Below are 20,653 nucleotides of genomic sequence, written 5' to 3'. Positions count from 1 at the left end.
TTCTCCATAAACATCTATTATTAATTTATTCTCTTGGGATGTATCTATATCATAGTAACACTACTTGCATTGCTGCTATCTCCAAAATATAGTTATTTATTTATTATATATTGGGAAAATTGTACTTCACTTTATGCTAAATCTATCATCTCTATAAGAGAGTGAATATCCAATATGTTTAACATTCAAAAGGCTTTATGGGTAAGGTTTTAATTATTTAAAATAAGGATGGATCCATTTAAAAGAAAGTTTTTGCTGAATTTAGTAGTGGGGATTGGAGAGAGTATACTGAAACATATCAGAATCACAGCTATCAGTATATGGTCTAGGGGTGGGAAGGTGGAGATTCCCTGGGAACTAGGATGAGGAACCCTAGATTTATCTGAGGCTAGGTCATTAGATGGATTAAAAATGCTTATCTATCACGGGGAAAAATAAGTCATCCACTATACCATGGAGTAAAAAAAAGAAAGGAAGACACAGTGAGAATGCTGAAGACATCATCTGCTTTTCTGGATCCAGACCATCATGAAGTCAATTTCAACCTTATACCATCAGTTATATCAGCTAATACATCTGTCTTAGGTTCTAATAACAGAATTCCTCCATCAGCACAGAACAGAAAGCTAAGAACTATCTTGTCACTTGCTTTTCCCTCAAAACCCATATCCAACCCATCCTCAAATGCTGGTGGATATACTCCTTATCTCTGGAATATCCATTTCTTTTTCTCTACAATCACTTCTCTAGTCTAAGCTGTAAACTACCATTATATTTTACATGAACAACTGCAAGGTTATTCCAGACAGCCTTCTTAGGCCCATTCTCATGCTCCTCTAATTCTCTTCTCTCAAAATGAAAATACAATCATATCACTCCACCATTGTCACCATCCCACCCATCAAACACATGCACAGGCCTGTGCACACATATATGTGCACACATACACACATACACACACACTCACAACAAACCTTTAAATAACTTCCCACTGCTGTTTGGATAAGATCAAAAAGCTTAACAAGGTGTGACTTACAAGCTCTTCTATAGTCTGGCCTCTATTTTTTCCTCTTCAACACCATCTTGTGCCATATGTGTGTGCTCTAAGCACCCTATTCTTCTTTTGCCCTTGACCATGCCTTGTTTCAACCACAAGGCTTTTGTTCATGCTGTTTCCACTGCTTGAAATGCTCAAACCCACTACAATCATTTCACTTAGTTAAAAATCCTCTAAATATTTCTGTTACCAGATCTGACATCACTTTCTTATATAATCCTTCCTTGACCCTTCCAAGTAGTCCAGAAACTTCACATTATATGCTCTACTAAATGGAAAGCTCCATGAGAGCAGAAAACATGTCTGTTTTTGTTCATTATTATACTCTCAGCTTTTCACACAATTTTTGGTACATACTAGATAGCCTAAATATTTGTTGAATGAATATAAGTTGAGAAGTATTTGATGATTTGGTAATGAAATAAATACTATAGCGTCTCTATAACCTATATCTCCTAAATAGAAAGGTTGTTCTCTAAAAGTTTGAGACTGAGGTGATAGAATGTAGAAAGAGAATCAAGAGTGAATATGGGATAGAAGAATAGAGAACAGATATTAGAAATGAAGGGACCTAATTGTTCCCTCACATACCCAAGTTCTCCTTCATTTGGCAAAACACGGTTATAGCAGAAACAGGAATGACATGCCTACTATGTTGCCATATGATTTCTGGTGTAGTCAAGGAAAAAAAATTGATAAACAAAAACTGGCAATAGAGATCTGTGTCCATTTGATAGACAGCTAAAAGTTTCACAAATAAGAGAAAAAAAAATCTCTACGCTACTTTCTGATGGGTCATTAACATACATTAAGTATAACTGATTTTGCAACTTGATCTATAAGGACTTTCAAAACTAAATACATTCAGTAACAATAGATAGGGAGAGAAAGCACTCAAACTAGAAAACATAAATAGCAAATAACACGAGGAAAAAAAGACATTCAGAACATTTCAAAGTCTCTAAAGTTGATATTCATGTTTTAAATTGGTATCTCCTTAAACAAAACTTTTTTCGTAGGGTATATATTTATCAATCATACTGCTACTTAATGAAGTGATTTTTTTTTGTGAAAGAACAAAAAGAAAGATAGCTAAAAAACATGACTGTCATTAAAACTTCTGCAATGTAATCAACATCAAGACAGACTTCATATTTGTATAAAATCTGTTATTATCAGTAGGGGCTACCTCATGTGTATCTGGGGTGGTGGTGGTTGTAATAGTTCTCTGGGAATGGAGTTGCTAAATGATAGTTAACAAAAGCCATAGAGTCTTCCATCTTGAACCAATACTCCTGGGCTGTAAAAATGCCATGATTTTATTTTTTTATTTTATTTTATTTTTTTTAATTTTTTTCTATTTATTTATTTATGATAGTCACAGAGAGAGAGAGAGAGAGAGAGAGGCAGAGACATAGGCAGAGGGAGAAGCAGGCTCCATGCACCGGGAGCCTGATGTGGGATTCGATCCCGGGTCTCCAGGATCGCGCCCAGTAGCCAAACCACTGCGCCACCCAGGGATCCCAATGCCATGATTTTAATAAACCTACTTTCTTTGACTTACTTTTTCTGGGGGTGAGGGTGGGGTGCAATATTTCCTTCAGTAGTCTGGCAAATCCACGTGCTTTCTTCCTGCCATTGCTTACCTTCTCCCAACTGGAAGCCCTAGACTGACTGCACTTTAAAAGGCTCCTTCTATGCCAGTGGAAAATGTGTAAAAACTTTATCTCTGAGGTACAAGTTGCCTTAATTTTAAGGTCTTCTTGAAAGTGGTGGCTCTCATGCCTTCCCTTGATTTGTCTTACTCATTATCCTTTCTCTTGCCTTATTATAAACTAGGCTGCCTCTGAATCTCTTAGCTCCTGAGTGCTTACTAGGCTTTGGAGAAGCTTGCTTTTTTAGCCTAATATGCAGTGTCCCGAGTCTTTTGTGGCTTTTAATAAATGACTCAGTCGTGTCTGCCAGTTTTTCCAAATATTCTAGGCTAGTTGGATCTGTGACTAGACCCTTCATTTCACTGCCAGTAATTCTGGTTTCCAACATCGTTTCTACTCTGCACTGCTAATGCCTATTATTCTGCTGTGACATTATGCTATGCAAACTCTCCATGATACCACTGATTAAGATCACAGTCTCTCCCTACCCTACTCCCATGTCTCTCTCTTTGGGTCAAAGACATTTTCAGTTTATCTTTATGCTATACGTCATCAGGGATATAGAAAATTCTGCTATACTCTCAAACTCACTGTGATATGATCGTTTGAGGGTGGTTTAAAAAAATTGTGAAATGCTATTGCTGCTTTATGTTGGGAATATAACAAATGATGAGTACAATAAAAGCCACACTAGGCCAAAAGATATATACATGTTTATTTTTTTTAAAGATTTATTTATTTTTATTTATGATAGACACACACAGAGAGAGAGAAAGAGGTAGAGACACAGGAGGAGGGAGAATCAGGCTCCATGCCAGGAGCCCGATGTGGGACTCGATCCCAGGACTCCAGGATCACGCCCTGGGCCAAAGGCAGGCGCCAAACCACTGGGCCACCCAGGGATCCCCTATATACATGTTTAAGATGTTTTTCCTGCAACCATTCACCAGTGGTCCACCTATCTGTACTACATACAATTCTTTTAACTGCCACATGATTGGTGTCATAGACATAAACAAAGATACTCCCTGACCTATAGCAGTATTTCATTTAAACTTAAATGGCATTGCTTTCTGCTAAAATTTATAATTTTGGGGAGAAAGCAATCATTTTTATATCATTAACCAACATTAATAACTAAAACTGAAAAACTCATAGAGAATTAGCTTAAGGCGAAATATTGGCAGTTACATAATTGCCTCTTACACATCTCCTGTAGTTATCTACTTATCCAAGCACCCAGTCTACACAAATGGTTGAGAATTAAACTCAAATAAAAGTTGGGCAACATAATACAGTATAAAGCAAATATTTCTTTTTGATCAGAGATACTTTTTCTTATAAACAAGCTGATAATTTATTTTAAAGCACCTCTAAAATTATAATGCCGCAAGGACAAGAGAAGAGAACAGGATAAGTCGAAAGTATATGGACAATATCAGATTTCAGTCACTTTTGCAGAAGCTTCTATGCATCCGTTTCTCATAGCTCTCCATGGAATGATGTTATTTTGAGAAGGAATGACTTCCAAACCTGTGAGCGTGATGTTTCAGGGACTCAATGCACTGAAGCCAGCCTAGCCTTCAACTTTGTAGACCTTAGTTCCAACTCTCTAGCCCAAAGTTACATTCACTAATTAGAGCAAGATTAAACATCACTTTTAGGACAATGTGGCACACATTTATTTTATAGGGGCTATTTTATAGGGGCTATAGTTAGAAGGAATGAAAGGAATCAAGAACCTGAAACAGGATGTCTCATGGGCATGTACCAGACTAGTATCAAAAAGTCAATCTAACTCAGCAGTGATCCTCACCTGAGATCCCCAAAAGAGGCCAGGGAGGTCACTGTGGCCTCAGTTGTATTTTACCATGGATAGGGCTCCCATATTCTTTCTTCTAGCCTTTAGGGTGTCTCATACTCCTAAATTCCTGAATTTAATTCCTCTGGGAAATATAGGTAGTATTATGACTTGTCAGTTGTGCTGGCTTTAAAACCAGTATCTTTATATTGTCTCCTCCACAAACATCTAATGGGTACCTGATCCAGGCGGATTGTGGTCATCGCTCACTGGACCCTGTATTGTATATGAGATAGGGTGTCTGTTAACCCAGCTGCTGGAGGAAGGCTTTATTTCCCAAGAGAGATGCTAGCACATCTGGGGCAATGTGGTCCTCACACTTAGTTTTGGATTCTCTTCCTGGTGACAGACGTCTGCTCTCTGGCAAGGGTAAGAGTAATAATCTGTGGTTAATGTTTTATGAAAAATGTTGGCATGTTGTAACAGAAACAAAGCCTTTCTCTCTCTTTTTTTAACAGGCATACAGAATTTGTGTAAATTAAATTGGACATAGAACAGATCATGAGGGAAATATCAAAGTGTTGTTTGGGTGATCTTAATTTAAGTCAATAATTATTTAAGATCAGTAAACGTTTTAAGATTTACCACTTTTAAATCTGTTTGCTCTTACTTAGCTAATCACCATGAAAGCAGGGCTGCGGATCTATTTCCTGATGATAAAATTAATGCTAAGACTGTTTGAGTTAAACATTTCAGTGTTTAGAAATTCTACGTGGAGGATGTGGGTAAATAAACAGAGGGGGCTGTGAGACAGCAAGACATAGCAGGTAATAGCAGTGGCACCACCATCTTTCTTTAGGACATTACTTTAACTGTGAAGCTAGAGTAGTCTTCCCTCTGATTATAGTACCATTTTGGGATTTCCCATTCAAAGGCATCATTACTGAAATAGGTGTGCACTATTTAACAATCACACCTACAAAGAAAGCATCCAAACCACTGAAAAATGGGAATTCTGTAAGGTCCAGGGAAATAACATCTTTGTAGCCTATTAGAATTGTTAGGTAAAGAAATTCAAATCCATTGACAGGGATTCAATCTCTAGGTCACTAGAGATTCAAATGAGAGTATGCTTCTAAGTTTGCACCTTTAAATCTGTTCACATACGATATATTCTTTTTTCTTTCTCATGGAAAGTTTGGTTGACTAATAAGACATACTCAGTTAACAGATTAGATGTCATTTAAAATAGAAGTAGACAGATGATTCCTATTTGGATAATTTCAGTTGAAAAAAATATGAACTCCAGGCAGAGCAAACAATAGTATGCAGAAAGGTATGAAGTCAGGAGTTCCCAGGGCACAGTGCCAGCTTATTCAGTTTTCAACTGGAGATCTGGATATACTCAAATGACCCATAGGAAATACTGAACAGAGCACCAGATGAGCGTCAGTGACAACTGAGTCAATGGCTATGGGCCTTGCCATTTTGTTCCCTCCAGCAAAGGCAATTTAAGTATCTTCCCAGTCTCCGATTCCTTTCCTGTAAATAAGGGGGTCAAATAGGAAAATCTTTCAGGTTCCTCTCAGTTCTAGAAGTCTGTATTTTACTACACCACATCATTGACACAAAGCAAAGAAAGTAAACAGTGTGTGAAAAATAACTTAAGAAAAGTTTTAGAAATTAGCATTTTCTGACAGCAGGAAAACAATTGTTTCAAGAGGACTACACAACTAGTACTGCGAAATCCAGTGGGGCGTGCTGCCTCAGCTCTTCCTTTTTGCCTTGTGGAAGATAAAACAGGAAGGTGAGAAGAGAGGGCATCTTAGCTCACACATTCCATCCACAGCCTCCATCAACTATTTTTTCCTTTGGTGGCTGATCAACAGTCTAAGAATTAAAGGTACTGCTGGCTAAAGAAGGCAGCTTAGAGACTCTTCCATGTCAGGGATCTAGAAAGTCAGCAAAAATTCTGGGAAGGGTTGGTTGTGATATTTGAAGGTTGCACTGGAGAGGCACATACTTATCAAATCCATGTTTGGGCAGAAGCACTTCCCCTTCCTGCTATTTACATGAACCGCATCCAGTGTTAAAGGAGAATAGTTAAGCTCTACTTCCTCACTTCTGCATGGCAACACAGGCCCTCTGTGGCCATTATCTTCCCGTAGTTCAAGAGAAAGTTAAGAAATAGGTGTTTTCTGTCAAAGCCACCTATTTTTCAAATGTTGGTAATCGTTTTAGAAACAAAGTAAACACAACAACACAAAGTTATTCCAGTTTCTTCAGCTCTTGTCTGAATTTATGTTAGGAGGTTCTGCAGGATGGAATTAAAAATACTTAATAGTTAATAGTAATAATTCAAGGACAAAAGAGGGTTATTCAGCCAATGCTGTAAGAACCCTTTGTATTTAGGAAAAGGAGAAGACCTCAACGAGGTGCCATTTTACCTGAATTTTATAGAATTTATCACAGTTTGCTTTTATTTATAAACTAATATGTTGGCACAGGAAAATAGTGTATAGAGACTGCACGTAGACAATTTTATTCTGAACGTTAAGACATCAGGGAGGCTCCCTTGTTCCAGAGAGATACAACATCTAAATAGTAGACTCAGGCTTGCTGCTGTTTTTATATATTTAGAGAAATCGGAATTTAGAACTATAGATGATTTTAGAGATACCTTAGTACTGTACTGAGCTCTTAGCTAATAATATTCAATGCTTACACTGGAGTACCAATTTATTAAGAACTGTTCTTGGAGACTTATCTCTATTTAGGCTTATATGCTAATTAATAGTTGGCAACTGCTGACCAGATCTTGACCTAGGAAGCAAGGAGGCTTTAGTTTTTTGTTGTTGTCTTGTTTAGTTTTTGTTTTTATTTTATTGTTGCTGTTCTTGTTGTACAATGGGATAAAATCTCAACCTCTTCAGAGGGTTATTACAAGGAGGAGAAGAAAACGAGAATATTTTTTCATGTTGCAATATAACTGACTTTTGGAGTATACACAACTAAAGCTAGAGCATATTTTCACTTTTGCTTGACCATCAAAGTTATCAGGGTTTTTCTGTTTCACTTTGGAGGAAATATACAATTCAAATCCCCAAGGTCAGCTTGAGATTTCCTTTATTTCCACAAATTCTGTAAATAAATGATTTCTATATATTGTGGAGTAGAGGTTATATAGCTTTGTCAGTTCAAAAATTGCACAATTTTTGGTCACTTATGGGAACATTTATAAAGAGTTTAAATAAACAGACATATATTTAAACATATACATATATAGTTAATATAAAATCATTTAGATACAAAGGCAGTATTTTTCACTTATAAAATATTTGTAAGAAAATATATGACACAATGGAGGAAAAACACGGTTAGAGAGGAAAACATATACTATACTGTGATCCTCTGCCTCTTCTCACGGGGCTAAAATTGTGATGATTTCTGGAAACACCAGAAGTGGAAAAAATACAAGAGAGTGTTTCCAATAGACAAATATTCTAAGCACGGGACTAATGTCAGTTTGTCTCATTCATGAAGCAAACACCTATTGGGCTCTGGCAATACACACAGCTCTTATGCTTTGCACACAGGAGTTTCCAAGAGATGGAATAGAGGATCGCACTGCAGTGGGGAAGAGGAATTGGAACGGCTTCTCAATCCCCCAACACTGAGTAGAGATTTCCCATGCCACCAGCTTACAAGTGTTCAACACTATGAAGCTCAAAGAGAAAGGAAGAGGCAATGGGAACAGGAAGTAGAGAAAGAAAAAAAAGGAAGTAAAGGAAAAAAAATGAATAAGCCCTAGACACACCTGTTACCACTCTACAGAGTGAGAGTTATAGTGAATTTTTTTTTTAAATAATGCATTAATATTCTTCCTTCCCTCCATTTAAAATATCAAAGATTCCTGTGTCCTGGGGCAGGCTAATCATTTAAAATATGTTGGCACGAAATGATTAAATATGTTTTCGTTTTCCATTATATGATTTAAAAGAAAATATAATTCAAAAGAAAATTTATAAACGTGGCTAATAAAGACTGGTTTTAGTTTTAGAGATTATAACTAGTTGTTATAGACTGCAGTAAGATATGAAGAGGGACACTATATCATGCTTAAAGGATCTATCCAACAAGAGGACCTAACTATCATTAATATTTATGCCCCTAATGTGGGAGCTGCCAAGTATATCAATCAATTAATAACCAAAGTAAAGACACACTTAGATAATAATACACTTATACTGGGAGACTTCAACATGGCGCTTTCTGTAAATGACAGATCTTCTAAGCAGACTTATCTCTATATTGGAGACTCATCTCTATTTAGGCTTATATGCTAATTAATAGTTGGCAACTGCTAACCAGATCTTGACCTAGGAAGCAAGGAGGCTTTAGTTTTTTGTTGTTGTCTTGTTTAGTTTTTGTTTTTATTTTATTGTTGCTGTTCTTGGCATCTCCAAAGAAGATCTCCAAAGAAGAAACGGCAATGTTCCAAAGTTTCCTTCAGCGTAAGGTACCATGGTTTTTGGAACATATGTTTTCCAAAGGTTTTAGAAATCTTAATACTAACTCTGACTGCAAAATTTTAACGCTTGGTATCCTCATTCAGCCAAAGGCTGTGCAAAAATTTATGTAGCTAAATAACTCTCTGGAGAGAATACACCTAAGACACTTAACAGCTGGGTAAGTTGAGATGTGTTCACAGAGCCAAAGCCCACTCTAAAAAATAAGCTCAAGGTTGGGCAACATTTTCAAAATAATTGCCATTTCTGTGGCAAGGAATATATATTAAAATGTATCCTTCTTTAAAAAATTAGTCAACAGATTTAAATATTCCATAGCTGTTTTTTTCCATGTAACTAAAAAATATCTTGGGTCAAAGTTTTAGGAACCATGCAAGGGATAAAGAAAGAACCTGACTACATCAGACTCTGTCCAGCTGTCCTTTCAGAAGCCTACCTCATTTCAATCACCCAAGCCTTGCCCCAAAGAAGTCATGATTTGATACAGTATTTTCCCACTATTGACTAATTCTGAGGCTTGGTTCTGTCACCACCTTGACTGATCTTCTGGGTAACCTGTTGTTAGTGCAACAGAGGATATATTTGAAGACCATTTGACTAAGCCCTCCGCTCCTGCTGCTACAAGAGAATGGTTTCTTCCCAAGTTACAAATCTATTCCGAATGTTAATTAAATATTTACAAGGTACTTTAAAATCCTCCCTGAATGCTAATATGAAAATAGCAACCTAGGTTCATTGGAATAAGCAGAAATTTTTGCCCTTCCAAATTAAGGGCCTCCGGCCTCTGAGTTTAATTCAAATAACCCAAAGACTTGGGGGGGTGGAATTGAGCACCTACTATGTACTAGGCCCTGTGCCAGATATAAAGACAAAAGTAAACTTTCCAGGACTAGAAAATTTGTCATAAATGACAACATTTCATATTATTTAATTCACACCATTTCCCTCTGGGCTTAAAAGCCAAATTAGATGCAAAACACTCACCTTTTTAGCATTAAGCTTTTACATTGCTTCTTAACATACAACACTGTATCTAGTTACATAAAGATGCAGTATTTTCTACATATTAACATATATTTCCACATTTTATTCATTAGGTTTTTGAAAGTATTTTAGCATGAAGGTTCCATTTATTGTATCCCAAAATAAAAATAGCATCAAAGTCTTTTTGCAACTCCCAAAACACAGTTAGGGAATAATGATCATATGCTAAAAAATGTAAAATGCAATTTGTGCTGTGCCCCATTTACTACAAAATCACTACGAACAATGCATTTTGTACAGTATATTGCTCCAGGGAAACTGGATCAGCATCAGGAATGAATAAAGAACATTGCATTTGAAATCAGCTAATTCTGCTTCAGTGCTTTTAAAAACTATTTGTTATGATATTACTTCCTGTCAAGCACATAATGTGATATTTTCCTCAATAAAACTAAACAGTTGCTGTAATTTCAGTTTCCCTCATTTTCCACTTTTTAAGCACTAAATATTTAAACAATGCAGACCTGGAAGTCTCAAGCCAGTCATCTGATCCACACATCTTCTTGCCTAAGGTATAGTTACTATCCATACAGGGGCCTGTTCTGTCACACAGAAATACGTGATGGCAGCTGTTGAGGTCCTTACCTGCCCGCAGGCCAGGCCCATTCCTCTTTCTCCCATGCCATGTGGACACGATAAATTTAACTCCAGGGCATCTGCTCCAGAAGCCTTTACGACGTGGAAGGAAAATGCAAGAAAAGGCAAAGCTTTATTTGTGTCTCGATACACTTTAATCATTGGTAACTCAGCATAGGTCACATTTGTCAAATTTAAACTCTTCCATTTCCTGCATTACAGCTATCTTGTGAGGTATATTCTGACTCTCAAATTAGAGTGTCTACTATAACAATAATAACCACAGCAAATATTCACTAGTGCTTTTGTGAGAGGATACTCACTACTCTATGTGCTTTATATTTGTTACCTCTAATTCTCATAATCCTTGGATTAGTAGGACACTGAAGACAAGGAAACTGAAGCACAGGGGAGTTCAAGACAAACCGGGGATATTAAATGACACAGCAGAGATTTTAACTCAGATTTGTTTGACGTCACATTTTTTTTCTTCCCTTCCCTACACAGCTTCTATCTTTTATAGAAGCAAATCTTACTAATTTTGGATAATTGGTACTGGAAGTTGTAGTGCAAAGAAAAATGTAGTAGGCTACCTGGAATGCATATAAGTAAAACTTGAAATGTTTTTAACTGAGAATCAATTGTATTGTATAGAAAATAGGTCCATGATAAGAAACATGGAGTGATCGTTTTTGTCTTTAATAATTAAATAGGTTTTCTTCTAATTTAACTCATTAATTCACTGGTGTACTAGTGGATCCTGTGAAAATGAACACAACAGTTCATGTCTAAGTATTCATAGACAACTTGTAGAATCATAGAATTCTTGACAAGTCTTCTATGAAAAACTCAAGGAATAAACAAAACACTTTTTTAATAGTTTAAGATGGTAATTTGAGGGGTGGGGGATAAACTATAAATGATTCAAATTTGTACATTATTTTACCTAACTTCTAGAATTTCTCCAATGCCACACTTTCTTTTTAAGTAAGGTCAACTAGAAGCTTGAGTCAGTTTCCATAACATTAAACATGTCTACAATGTCACACAAAGGCTTAAAAATAGAGTTCACTCCTTTTTTTTTTTAATTTTTATTCATTTATGATAGTCACAGAGAGAGAGAGAGGCAGAGACACAGGCAGAGGGAGAAGCGGGCTCCATGCACCGGGAGCCCGACGTGGGATTCGATCCCGGGTCTCCAGGATCGCGCCCTGGGCTAAAGGCAGGCGCTAAACCGCTGTGCCACCCAGGGATCCCGAGTTCACTACTTTTTAAGTGCATTACAGACCTTTCTTTATGCCAACAACTGTTTCTTCAAAGGCTCACTTTTTTTTTTCTAATTGTTCAAGATTTTAGCCTATTTTTTTGTGCTTTATAAATTTTAAGTAGAACCTTAACAAATTGAAAATTTCTAGTTAGCTACTTCTTGGTTAACTTTCTTACCCATCTTTATTCATTAGTGAGTCTGCTTTTTCTTTTGCACATTTGTGAAAGTTCATTTGATCATCCAGCCTATTTTCTAATATGGCTTCATTATGGCTTTTGATTTTCTAATTCAGTTTTAAAATGCTTCATATTATCTCAATATTACCATGAATCATGCTACTTATTTTTTCCCTGCTGGTTTGGTGGTAAAGCATGAACAAAGCACAGCCTAAATTCTGAGTTCTAATCCTAGGTCTGCTAAGGAATTGGGGATGCTTTAGGAAGTCATTTAATCTCCTTTGTCTCCAACTACTCAAGTATAAACTGTACATAATAGGACTTATCTCAAAACCATGTCATGTGGGAATTACCAGCTTAATTAAAAGATTGTACATTGCTATTATATACAATATTGCTCTTTTCTTAGTCTTAGTTATTTGAAATATTTCATTCAGACCTCTTTATTTTGCTGAAATACAGCAATTAATAGTAAATCAGTTCAACAATATTTTGGATTAGATAAACTGTAGGTGGCATTCATATACATATTTACATTATATGTATTTCTTAAAATGTAAGTGGAAGTTTACCATTAGCTATTATAGTAGACAATAATAACTAACATTTATTGATTATTTACAACATCCTAGTTTACCAGGCTCTTTATAGTGGGATCATTATTCCCATTTTACAAATGATAAAATAAAGGTTACAAAGAGTTCAAGTGACTTGCTTAATATATCACATTTTATAAATGAGAGTAGGGTCTTGAAACCAAGCATTCTGAGTCCAGATCCTGCTCTCTCTTACTATTATAACTTATTAGAAATCACTAATTCCAAGGCTGGAATTAGTATAGTGTGTTAAGAAGATATAACATTTGACATCCTTAAAGCTTCTAAACTTGAAGTAAAACTAAAACCTTGTAAAACTACCTATCCACTTTATAGGCTTTCTAGTGACTAATTAATCAAGATTTCCCCAGTATTACATACATATACAAACATCGACCCACCAAACACATCTGAAGAGGCCTTTGATTATCTCAAAACTGAGATAATCCGGCTCAAGGTGACATGAAGAGACAGAGAACATTCCTTTGGCCTCTGCTTGAATATTATTGTCACAGGATGTATATCACCTTAAAAGGCAGTTAATTCCATTTCCAAGCAACTATATGCATTCGAAAAGCCTTAATTGCTGAATTAGCATGAAATGTTAAATTAACTGAAACTGGGCATGCATTCTGACTCCTGTTAGTCACAGCTTTTTAGTTTACTCACTTAGCCCAGAGTTTTTTCTACACCTCACCTAAATGATTACACAATAATCTAGTGAAGGCCATGACATAGAAAATCTGCTGTTTCTAATTTCATACATTATCTACTTATCATCCATTTATTTATATGAAGAAGAATGTCTATGTCAATGGCCAGAACTCTGGAGGCAGATTTCATGGGTTTGAATCCCACTTTTACTATACACTACCTGTGTGGTCTTGGTCATATTATCTATCTTTTGCTTCAGTGTCCTTATCTCCACGAAGTGGAACACCATGGAAGTGACTCATAGGTTGCTTTTGTAAGATATAAACCAGTTTAATAAAAGTGAATGACTTAGTACAGTGCCTGGACTGTAGTAAATATTATGTGAGTATAAGCAATTACTGTGTACTGGTTCCTCTGTCCATCCATCCATCCATCCATCCATCCATCCATCATCCAGCCATCAAATTAGAATCTCCAACCTGCTTAAACAAATTAGGGAAAAGCATAGGTAGGTACACCTAGATTTTCGGGAAGCCTGAAGCTTAAACAAATCAGGGAAACCTCTTTAAGGAAAAAAAATTAAAATTACAAATACAAAATTAGGTACAGCGGCTTGGAAGTAACTTGGGCAAGTAAGAGACCTGAAGTTTATGTTTCATCAGTTTTAGTGGTAAACTGGCTTCCAAGGTCAGGAGCTTAGAAGGAGTAAGACAGAGGGTTTAACCTACTAGTCAGCAGACTCAAGAATCAAGAAAGAACATTCTGTGAGTAAGAGAGGATATTCCAAGCCAAGCAAACAGCAAAGGCTCTCAGTTAGGAGTGTGTCAGAGGAGTAAAAGAAGGCCAGTGGCTGCTGGAATGTGGACAACAGACTGAGGATGGCACCGAGGAGGCAGGTGGGGGCCAGACTATATAGTACTTATGGACCACATTTAGGATTTTGCAGCTTAAGAAAGAGAGTGGAGGGCACCTGGGTGGCTCAGTGGTTGAGCGTCTGCCTTTGGCTCAGATTCTAATCCTGAGGTCCTGGGATTGAGTCCCACATAGGGTTCCCCACAGAGAGCCTGCTTCTCCCTCTGCCTATCTCTCTGCCTTTTTCTCTGTGTCTCTCATGAATAAGTGAATAAAATCTTAAAAGAGAGAGAGAGAGAGAAAGAGAGAGAGTGGGAAGATTTCAGATTGATTGAGGGCAAGAAGATGAGTGGAGCTCTCTCAGATAAACTTGGATTAGGGTGGCAGTGATGCATATTGAGCTCCACTCAATTTATATGCTGCTTCAAATCCGATGGCCCTCCTTGCCACTCAAGCTTTTGCCACTAGCTGAAAAAGGTACCTCAGCCCCTGTTGCTGTCCTCACAGCTCCTGTCATTGCCAGCTCTCACAGCTTCCTCAGCATGAAAGCTGTGCTTTGCCACCGCCCCCATTGAACCTGTCAAAGTGGCAGCTTTGGAATGCCAGGGCCCAGCCAGGCTTAGCCAGTTCTGGGTTTAGATCTCACATCTCACAAGAAACATCAAACAAGAAATAAGAAACATTTCACAACAAGGTGTGGCATTTGACTTCCTTAGTGGTGCCCCTAAAGGGGCAGGATACGGCAACCTACAAGTGCAGAGGAAAGTGAAGCCCTGGGGTGTGAAATCTGACAGCAAGAGAAAGTAGACAGAAAGGAACCCATGGGTACATCTTTCACCCTTCTGCTCCTCTAAGTTTTTGTGAGGCAGGATGATTTCACATGGCACTCTCTGTCCCGCAAGACTGAGCACTCAGCTCCATTTCCTTGGGAAGTGGGAGCCAGTTCTGTAATGCACCACAGAGGCTCTGCTTTCCCTTCTTCCTATCTCATTTCCCTTTTCTCCCCTCTCTTTACCACTCTAGGGTAAGCATCTTCACATTAACTTTGACACAGCCTCTGTTTTCTAAGCTAATACACATTAAGAAACAAATGGATTCAAGATCTATTAAAATGAGTTCAAGACCAACTTAAGACCTGACATTGTGAGCTTTCAGTATGATTCAGTTTGGTGTCTTTCTGAACTTTCTGACCGGTCTCTTTCTGTACAGTTGAGGCTATGTCTCATTCATCTTTGTGTTGGCTGGTAAGAGATGGTGCACACAGTAGGTGCTTCACAGATCTTCCTTTGCATGGAATTGGAATAGGTTATCCACGATCCAGAAAAGTAGGAAAGCCTGTGATCAGATACCGAAAAATTGAGCAGACCGTAACAATGCTACTGATTTGATACCAAGCTGTGAAAAGTTTTCCAGAGGCTGCTTCTTTTTTCTGATATTCAAAAAACAACAAAGTCAAACCAGATTGAATAATGCATAAAAGACAACATTAAAAGTGGTCATTCTTGGGTTACAGTGAAATGGAAGGCTTAGTTCAGTATGGTTTTATTTCTAGGAGAAAACAAAACTTTCTAAAAAATATGCACATGATAAAAAAGATATGCTGGATATACATTACTTTAAAAAATAGCATTCAGTTGAACTTACCAAATTTTAAGAATGTGCCTAGGTTCTATTTTTTTTTCTAATGACCCACATGATCTTAAATGTTTATTTAGAATATTAAAATACAATGGTAGCCTCTGGTGAAACAAACACCAAATCTTCTTTGTGCAAATTTTCATTCTGACACAGAGTTTCTTGGTCTTTACTTTTTCATGTTCTGGTATGGATCTGGATCCATCCTGCTGTTACACATGTGTTATTTCTGTTTTCAGATGTAATAGTAAAGCGCTCATAACAGATTTCCTCAGTTCCCTATTGCGTAATTCAAAAATTAATCTACTATAAGGAGAAGAACTTCATGAATTTAAAATATATTCATCATCACACTAAGTCATTTGCTGAACTTAAAACTGGTGCTAGAACAGCTGGTGTGATATCTCTCATTTCTTACCGCCCATTATCACCACCCCCAAAGAAATGCACATTGTAAGTGGTACAGTAACTTTGGCTTGAACACTTTTTGTTTTTGTTGGTTTGTTTTAACGTGGGCTCTTCCATTGTAAAAAAAAAAAAAAAACTGTTTTAATCTGTTTTGAAGCATGCATTTGTTAAGACAAAATCAACTAGTGACGCTACAAAGTGTTATTGGGTATTTACCATAGGAGCTATGATGAATCATCCTGCCTAATATTACCCTCCAGTGGGATGTGGAGGCCTGGGGATAACTCTTTCATGTGACATGCCTGGGATAGTCCATATTTTAAGATTATAGGGGAGATTATTTTTTTTTAATTGACACCATCTATAGATGGACCTTCTTGATATGTAGATTGCTTTCCTGTATAGAGAGATACTACAGACTGGTTTGACTCAAAGGAAAGCATAACTTTTTCTTTCTAATTTTTTTTCCCTTTTTTTCTCCTCCTTTCTTCTGTTTTTGTTGTTCTTTTTCTTTTTTGCTATGCGTACTCAGAAAATTATACTAAATAAAACTGCAATTAAATAAATACATATAGAATGTGAGAAATGTGAAAAATACCTTTAAATTGGTTAGTATGTTACTAATTAAGGTTTTTATTTTTTTTTATTTTTTAAAGATTTTATTTATTCATGAGAGACACACAGAGACACACACACACACACACACACACACACACAGGCAGAGGGAGAAGCAGACTCCTTACAGGGAGCTCGATGTGGGACTTGATCCCCAGACCCCAGGATCACACCTTAGTCAAAGGCAGACGCTCAACTGCTGAGCCACACAGGCGTCCCACTAATTAAGGTTTTCAGAAGTGAAATTTGCTTACTTAAAAGTTGATGGCACTGAGGGGGGCACTTGACGGGATGAGCACTGGGTGTTATTCTGTATGTTGGCAAATTGAACACCAATAAAAAATTTATTATTAAAAAAAAAAGGGAAAACAAAGTTGATGCTCTTTGCTGAAGAAAATATTTATTTTAAAGTATTTTATTCCTTAGAAAGGCAGAGGAGCAAGTAGCATGATAAAGCCATTCATCATAGTCAGTTTAAAATTGGCAAAGTTCATGCCAAGCACAGGTTCTGTGGAAGATTTCATGGTCAATTAGGTAAATACATGTATAAAGTGGCCCCAACACCAAAGATCATGAAGCCAATTACTGATCATGTTTAATTTCATCCCCTTAAGTCCCAGAAGTAATTTTTCCCCTCACAGTTTTAAGATATCCAAATAAAATGTTTAATTTTTGAATGCCATGGAAGGCTTTATAATATTTTGTAATGTAGAATCATTAGTATATAAGTATTGTTAGATTTAGTCTTCTACGTTTCTGAGACGTTTTCAAGAAACCTCAGCTAAAGCTGTCTAGAATATTTTTCATGACAGCATGATGGACATAAGTATACAATTTTAAGTATGTATTTTTCTATTTGAAATACAAATTTGAGGCACATGGTTAGTTGTTTGCATTTGCGCAAGATTCAATTTATATTATAGAAAACCTGCTGACTAGTGTTCCATTCAGGAGCTTTCTGTCCTACCATTTTATGCATGTCTGTATTCACACTAGAATAGTATTAAATGAACCTTTTATATTTTAAATATTCAAGAGTTTTATATTCAAAATTTCTTCTCGCTGTCAAACTAGTTTGCCTAAAGGCAAGGTAAGATCCTGTTACACTCTCAAAGGTAGAATTAAATTTTATCATGGCATCCATCATAATATACAGTTTGCTTAATATGCAAATAAAGAGTATATGGATTCAAAGAATAAAGGATTTTTAGGTACTGTGTGAAATCCAAGGGACCACTTTTATAGAATAGATTCCTTTTAAATTTACATTTCCATCATTTTAATGAAAACACAGGGTAAACAAATTATAATAGAAATGTTTTAAGTTACCATTTTCCATTCAATTTTACTTCTACTAGGCTATTCTTCATGGCAGCTCTTTATTTAAAACTAATAAAAATGGAAGAGAAGAAATAAAATAAATATATATGAAAGAAATCATTACCTCAGCCATTTTGGAGAGCTCCATCCAGTCATTTTTGCTATAACTGCACATGATGCTAGCAATCACAATCTTCAAAAAGAAAAAAGGAAAAAAAATATGTCAGTTCAAATAATTGTACACAAGGTGTTTTGTACACAAGAGTATATTAATATTTACACATATATGTTTATAATGGTAAACCATATCATAAAAGTTAGTTTTTGATCTGTTGAAAGACAAATTATTTAAAATTAGCAATGTGTTATGGTAAGGCAGCGGATTCAGGGCTTCAGACTTATATTAGAGACTTTCTCATTTACCACCTTTTGAGTTCTTTTTTTTTTTAATATTTTATTTTATTTTATTTGACAGAGAAAGCGAGCACAAGCTGGGGGAGCAGCAGGCAGCAGAGAGAGAAGGAGAACCAGGGCTCCCTTCTGAGCAGGGAGCCTGGTGTGGGGCTTGACATGGGGCTGGATGTGAGGTTTAATCCCGGGACCCTGGAATCCTGACCTGAGCTGAAGGCAGACACTTAACTGACTGAGCCACCCAGGCGCCCCTACTACCCTTGAATTCTTATGTAAGTTACTTAACTTTTCTGATCCTCAGCATTCTCCTTCTTAAATGGAAATAATGATACTGACTTTGCCAACCTCAGAAAGTGATAGTGGGTATTACATAAATTTGTGGATGTGAAAGGGTTGCCTAAATTATACAATGACATAGAAATGTTCATTAATATAATTACTGGTATAGCTAAAAGTTCCAGGATATGGAAAAGAAATAAATTAGTGTCTTCTTCAATCATATCTTATTACAGCACAGATAATAACACCTTACATATTCATAGTGCATTATAGTTTTAAACTTTGTTAAATGTTGATTATTTAACAATAGTCTTACAGTAAGCCTAAAATAGAGGCTGTATAGAGTAGTAGTTACTACCACCTGCTCTGAAGCCGGAATGTCCAGATTAGAACTCTGACTCTATCACGTACTGTGTGGTCCCCAGCAAGTTATTTAGTTTTTCATTGATTAAATATGGATAATAGTATTACCTACTCAGAAAAGTAACAATGGAAATTGCTAAAACTTACATAGCTCTTACGATGTGCTAGGTACTATTTTAACGGTTTTTACTTCACTCAACCATTCACATTATTCTCCCCATTTTAGAGATGAAGGTGCCGAGGCACTGAGATTTATTTATTTATTTATTTATTCATGAGAGACACACAGATGAAGGCAGAGACATAGGCACAGGGAGAAGCAGGCTCCCTGCAGTGAGCCTGATGAGGGATTCGATCCCAGGACCCCAGGATCATGACCTAAGCTGAAGGAAGACACTCAACCACTGAGCCACCCAGGTGCCTGAGGCATTGAGATTTACAAGGCATATAGCTAATAAGACACAGAGCCAGGACTCAGACCCAGGCAGTTTGACTGGAAATCTGTGCTTCTAACCACTAGATTTTGCTTTCCCAAAATAAGTATTCAATACATGTCAGTAAAATTTTAAGTTATTAACATTTAAAGACTGAGATTGAGACACAAAGAGTTGGTGCCAAGCCTAAAGTCACAGATTCTAGTGGGAGAGTACACTAAAAGTCACTGTACTCTTACCACATGCAGCTTTTTTATATATGTCTAGAAAACAAAACAAAAGGTACATTGTAAAAGTCAGATGAATGCTTTCAACATGAGAAGAACATAAAATAACTTGTGATCCTATTGGACAGAGTTCTAAAAACCATGAAGACAACAAGCCTGTCTGTAACATTAATTTTTTTTTCTCCTGATAGACTAAAATCTCCATGGGAGCTGGGACTACTCTGTATCATTCCTCATTTTATCTATAATAACCAGCACAGTGTTCGGCACACAATAAGACTGAGTGAATACACGAATGAGGTCACCAAAGGTTTAGGGAGTGAGTTGCTTTATCAGCTCATCCTTTTAAAATTAAGCAGAAAAGAATATCATGAGTCAGAGAAGGGAAAATATAAACAACTGATGAAAACTATTGACAAATAACCACTATGAGTCAGAATGGGAGTGAACAGGGCTAATGTGAGTGTTGGTCTTGGTGATGCAAAATAGGGTCAGATGTTAAAACACACAGGACTTGTATACTAGAAGGAGCAATTGAGAAAGAGGAATCAAAAGATCTGAGAGTCTGAATCTGAGTGACTGAGAAAAATCTCAGAACACTAGCAAGATAAGGAGTTTTTTATTTTTATTTTATTTTTTTTAAAGATTTTATTTATTTATTCATGAGAGACACACAGAGAGAGAGAGAGAGGGGTAGAGACACAGGCAGAGGGAGAAGCAGGCTCCATGCAGGGAGCCTGACATGGGACTCGAG

At 36.7% G+C, this 20,653-nt stretch overlaps 1 protein-coding gene across 2 annotated transcripts in view; it reads right to left on the bottom strand.

The window, feature by feature from the left end:
- Positions 1 to 20,653, bottom strand: part of DPYD (dihydropyrimidine dehydrogenase) — a 798,071-nt gene that overhangs the window by 251,039 nt on the left and 526,379 nt on the right. For both annotated transcript variants that reach the window (XM_041748593.1, XM_041748594.1), the window contains 2 exons: positions 18,310 to 18,378; positions 10,672 to 10,755 (listed from right to left, as the gene is read on the bottom strand). In XM_041748593.1, the coding sequence (XP_041604527.1) occupies positions 10,672 to 10,755; positions 18,310 to 18,378 (153 nt within the window). The remainder of the gene's footprint in view (positions 1 to 10,671; positions 10,756 to 18,309; positions 18,379 to 20,653) is intronic.

Source organism: Vulpes lagopus, chromosome 3 (assembly GCF_018345385.1).
Source record: "Vulpes lagopus strain Blue_001 chromosome 3, ASM1834538v1, whole genome shotgun sequence".
NCBI classification, from domain to species: Eukaryota; Metazoa; Chordata; class Mammalia; order Carnivora; family Canidae; genus Vulpes; species Vulpes lagopus.
The sequence above is the reverse complement of the archived record's forward strand: the minus strand, read 5'-3'. Positions and strand labels throughout refer to the sequence as shown.